General features: G+C 37.0%; 2 protein-coding genes across 2 annotated transcripts; both read right to left on the bottom strand.

Annotated features, from left to right (window-relative positions):
• Nucleotides 1-906: 906 nt before the first annotated feature.
• On the bottom strand, nt 907-1,745 carry LOC121214406 (pentatricopeptide repeat-containing protein At3g26782, mitochondrial-like). Its single transcript, XM_041087965.1, has one exon. The coding sequence runs from the start codon at nt 1,743-1,745 to the stop codon at nt 1,314-1,316; it is 432 nt and encodes a 143-aa protein (XP_040943899.1). The 3' UTR covers nt 907-1,313.
• Nucleotides 1,746-1,780: 35 nt separating this feature from the next.
• Nucleotides 1,781-2,482, bottom strand: LOC121214893 (pentatricopeptide repeat-containing protein At4g16835, mitochondrial-like). Its single transcript, XM_041089391.1, has one exon. It carries the CDS (start codon nt 2,480-2,482, stop codon nt 1,781-1,783), a length of 702 nt encoding a protein of 233 aa, XP_040945325.1.
• Nucleotides 2,483-5,037: the final 2,555 nt, after the last annotated feature.

The following is a 5,037-nucleotide window of genomic DNA, read 5'->3' as shown; positions in this document are numbered from 1 at the left end:
AAATACTAAAAAATTAAATTCATTATAATAGTTGTGGTAAAAATAAAAACTAATCATTAATTTTGATTAATTTAAATACTTTAAGTGAAAACAATAAGTCAAAAATCAAATCACCTAACATGTTATGACCTTAACAATGGTAATTCAAACTACAATTTCTCTTCTACCAAAGACAAACTTCAATGCTCTTAAACATGACAAAGGTATACTGCAGAAGTAAATACAATATCAAACATGTTCATGCATTGTTACTATAAGTGACTAATTGACTAGGGATTACAAAACAATGGAAGCTTATAACTTCAATCAATGCAACACTCGCAACAGAGTATGCAAGGCCATGGCCAACATATGCTAGACCTCTTCTCCATTTTGTGGCTGGATGAACCCTTGTGCCATCCAAAACTTGATATAAGCACAATCCATGCATTAAATTGTAGGTGACAATTCAATGTAATAATGGCTTCTTTAATCATCTTTTCCTTGTATAAAGGATTGATTATAGAACTAAATCTCACTACCGACTCCTTCATTCATCATTCCATCAAAGCAAGCTTGCCGTTTCTGTCGATTTAACTAGAAACATAATTATTTGTTTTACCACAATCTCCATGCTTTTCGAAAATAAAGAACAAAAAGCAGACTCCAATTATGAGTGACTCGATAGTTCTATCATGGTAATAACTTATCCGATCCTCTTTTCCTTGCATAATGCATCGATTAAAGAATTGAAAGTCACTACATTAGGATGGACATCATTCATCATTCATCGAGCAAGCTTATTGCTTCTGTTCTGTCCATTTACCTTCATTTGTTTCACCCAAACTCAATGTCCCTCATAATTAAAGAGCAATAAACACAGTATTATTTCAAATGCGAAGGAAGGTGATCACCAAAAGAAAAATTAAACCATCATCAAATTCATTTCCATGGTGATGAGAAATGTGCTTCAATCTTATTCAATTGATTTTTACTACAATTTTTAAAGACCATGCAAACATTTTTGTGCTGTACAAATATTTGTATAAACACTCGTATCCAAATCCCAGTAACATTGGAGGTATCCCTTTCTCAGCAGAACCAGAATGATAATTTCAGCAATTCATAATGCTTAAATTATGAACCCAACATAACACAAGCACCAAATGACTAACAGAGCCTTCCTCTCATTGCCATTGTCCACTAAATACCCCGATGTCTTTTCAGAGACCACGTTCTTTTCAAGACAAAGATTAAATAGTCCCAAGAACTTCACCAGAAATCCTTGCAAGAACATGAACCCAATAGAAAATGGTGGAACCGTTGTCCGTCTCTCACAATAAGATGCCTGCCTGTAACCTGGAAGTAAACTTCAAAAACGAGTGACAATCACCACAAGTTTGTAGGTTCTTTATGATCGTAAGAGTAGTTCCTGGCTCAGTACCGATAAGTCCCCAAGCGACAGCCAATCGTTCACTATGAACCTTCATAGACTCCTCTTTGTCTTCATTTTCCAAGTCATGAACTACCATATCTGTTTCAGCAACATATCCGGCTTCTTTAAGTTTTGTATTAAGCTCATTCAACTTTTCATAGATACTAGCAGACCGATGATGTGATCTATCTCCGGCCATAAAAACATGTACCGAGCCATTGATCTTGATCTGGCTCCAACCGGGTTCTTTAACCGATCCTTTATTCCTCATCATGCTTCTTGTTTTAGCTGCTTCCTTCCACTTACCAGCCGATGTATATATATTAGCCATCAAAACATAACTGCTGGTGTTTCCGGGATTTAAATCTAACAATTTCTTGCTACATATTCACCGAGTTCGATATTACGATGTTTCCTACATGAACTAAGCAATGGAGCCCAAACTTGAGCTTGTACTTGCAGAGGCATCTCTTGGATGGTTTTCAAAGCCAAGTCAAAGTGACCAGCTCGTCCAAGGAGATCAACCAAGCAAGTATAATGCTCTATTCCGGGCTCTATTCTGTAATCGTCTTTCATGCTTTTGAAGTACTTCAATCCATCTTCTACCAACCCTGAATGACTGCAAGCCAAAAATATGCTTGTGAAAACAACATGATCTAGGCTGCAAGGTTTGGTTATCTGCATCCGGTGAAATAGTTTCAGAGCCTCGTTACCCATTCCGTGAATCGCGTAACCGTTTATCATGGAACTCCAAATAGCTAAGTCTTTATGTAACACTCCTGCAAATACTTTTTCTGCCTTGTCTATCCTCCCACATTTACAGTACATGTGAATCAATGAGGTCTGGACCTGCTGATTTGACGCCAACCCATTCAATTTCACATAATGTTCAATCTCGTTCCCGATGCTCAGTGACCCCAAATCAGCACAAGCAGAGAGTATGCTGGCAATGGTAGCTTCATTTGGTTTAAGATCGGTTCTTAATAAACTCTTGAATAAATCCAATGCTTCAGCAGGGTAACCATGCTGAGTATTAGCTGCAATCATCGATGTCCACAAGAAATACATTTCTCGTCTACCATTTCGAAAACTCGTCGAGCCGACACAATGTCACCACATTTTGAATACATATTAAGAACTGAGTTACTTACCATGAAATCCACTTTTTAGAACAGGGAATGAACTGATGATGCCAATAACAAATTCCCAGATTTCACACAACCCAAAATGATCTTAACAAACGGCACCATATCTTGACTAACACACCCCATTTGTCTCATTCTATTAAAAAGATTGAATGCTTCCCAACATTCCAACACTTACATAGCCACCAATAATAGTAGTCCATGAAAGGATCGATCTTCATCCATTGTATCAAAAATAGAACGAGCATCATCAATAACCCAATTTAACATACATATTCACAACCGAATTCGCTAAAGGTATCTCGCAATGTTGCAACCAAGCTTGAACACACAACAGTGCATTGATAAGCCTCGTCGAAGATTAGTGCAAGCAGCTATAACACTAACAAAAGTGGAAGCATTCAGCTCAAAACCAATAACCCACATTTCTTTCAACAAACTCATTGCTTCCATCACACGGAAACAACGACAATAAGCAGAAATCATAGTGTTCCAACAAACAACATTTCTCATAACCATTTCGTCGAACACATTCCGTGCAGAGGCCAAGTCAGAGCATTTCGAGTACATATCGAGAAGAGATGTTTGTACGAAGATGTCTTGTTGAAAACCAAGCTGAAGCACGTGGGCATGGAGCTTTGTACCATCATGAAGAGAATTAAGGGAAGCGCAGGCTTTGAAGAGTAATGGGAAAGTAAAGCTATTGCCATGAACATGAGTGTCTCGTAACATTGAAGAGTAGATTTTGAGAGTGTCAGCGAAATCGCCATTGTTGGTTGAGTTTCTGATTTTCAAGTTGAACAGATAAAGTGGACGCTTCTTTCAAGTGATTGAATTCAAAGGAAAGTGTCGCATTTACAAGTTCCAAACATTTGGTGGTTATTAGCACAAGAAAAGAAAGTAATGCAATTGACCTTAAAAAATGGAAACAATAGAAATGTTGGTTTGCGGCAGAGGTGATGATCGGGGTGGTGCTTAATCAATATTAATATATTTCTCCAAACATAAGTTTAAAATTTTACTTTATTTTACAACTATTCATATTATTTAAATTTTTTTAGAATTTATATTATATTATTTAATATTTAATAAATTTATTAATTTTTTATTTATTGAAATTTTTTATATAGTTATCTTAACATTATTTTAATTTTTGTGGCTTTCCTTTGGCAGCTGAGCAACAAAAACTTGCTCTTCTTGGTCACTGCCTTCTTCTGCCACTTGAGCTCCAGCTCTTGGCTGTTGAGTTTGGTTTTGTCTTAGCTTGCCTTTGTTTCTGCAAACTTTCTCAGCATGACTCATCTTTTGCAGACTTTGCACTGCACATCAGGCCTAAACCAATAATTTTCTCCTAGATGACTGAGCCTTTTGCAGTGTGGGCAAGGTGGATATCTCCTCCTTGCTCCATCTCTTCTGGGCTTGTCAGACCAGGCCTTCTTCCCTTTGTAGCCAGAGAAGCTCGAGGCAGGTCTGCTCTTGGCTTAGAAGGCACCTTTTCTTCATCCTTCTACCTGCTGGCCCTTCTTTGCTCTTGTGCATAAAGAGCATTGATCAACTCAGTCAAAGAGATGCTAGTTAGATCCAGGGATTTAAATAGCGGTCCGTTACTGAAATAGCGGCCGTTATATAGCGGTAACGGCACCGTCTGAAACCGTTACTGCCGAAACCCGCTATACCCGCAATACACAATAAGTAATGTAAAATTCACGACCGCGATACCCGCAGTGACCGCAATAGCGTCCGTTATGTCCGCGACCGCGACAAACGCGACGCGACCGAAAACGCGACCGCGACCGCAATTTAAATCCCTAGTTAGATCTCTCGAGTCTTCAAGGGAAGAAATCTTGGCTTCATATCTCTCAGGCAAAGTTGAGATAACCTTCTCTGCAATTCTTGCTTCTCTACAATATCATTTTCGATGTTCAAATTTGCGTTATTTTATTGAAAGTGTAATGTGTCTTACTAGTACACCGAATACTTATTTATTGTTCAAAATGAAACGAGTAACAAAGATAAAGGAAGAAAGGGATAAAGTAGCCTATAGTCCTTGAATTTGATAGGTTTTCAATTTGGTCTTTCCACTTTTTTAATCCACATTTGTCACAGATCTTGACAATTTTTCCTAATTTTATCCCTAAACTTTGAGATTGTGCCGCATCACCTAAAATTTAAGAATATATATATAATCTAAAAATAATATATATATTTACAAATCATACAAAAATTATAAGTTTTTAAAAAAATTTAGGTGTTGGTACAGAACAATTTCAAAGTATCACATCATCATTCCTTAGCAAAATCTAAGTTCAGGTATTAAATTGAGAAAAGCTGTCAAATTCCAAAACAAAGTGGACCAAAAACAGTTAGGGACCATGGTGAAAAAAACTATCAAGTTTAAGTACTAAAAGTTACTTTACCCCAAGAAAAATGAAAATGGAAGAGTTGAAAAAGAAATTAGCAAAAAGGGAAAAAAATAAA

The sequence above is a fragment of the Gossypium hirsutum genome, chromosome D02 (assembly GCF_007990345.1).
Source record: "Gossypium hirsutum isolate 1008001.06 chromosome D02, Gossypium_hirsutum_v2.1, whole genome shotgun sequence".
Classification (NCBI taxonomy): domain Eukaryota; kingdom Viridiplantae; phylum Streptophyta; class Magnoliopsida; order Malvales; family Malvaceae; genus Gossypium; species Gossypium hirsutum.
The sequence above is the reverse complement of the archived record's forward strand: the minus strand, read 5'-3'. Positions and strand labels throughout refer to the sequence as shown.

Bases quoted from the DNA above. Each gene is read 5' to 3' on its own strand.
- LOC121214406 (XM_041087965.1), bottom strand. From the start codon at position 1,745: ATGGCTAATATATATACATCGGCTGGTAAGTGGAAGGAAGCAGCTAAA.
- LOC121214893 (XM_041089391.1), bottom strand. From the start codon at position 2,482: ATGTATTTCTTGTGGACATCGATGATTGCAGCTAATACTCAGCATGGT.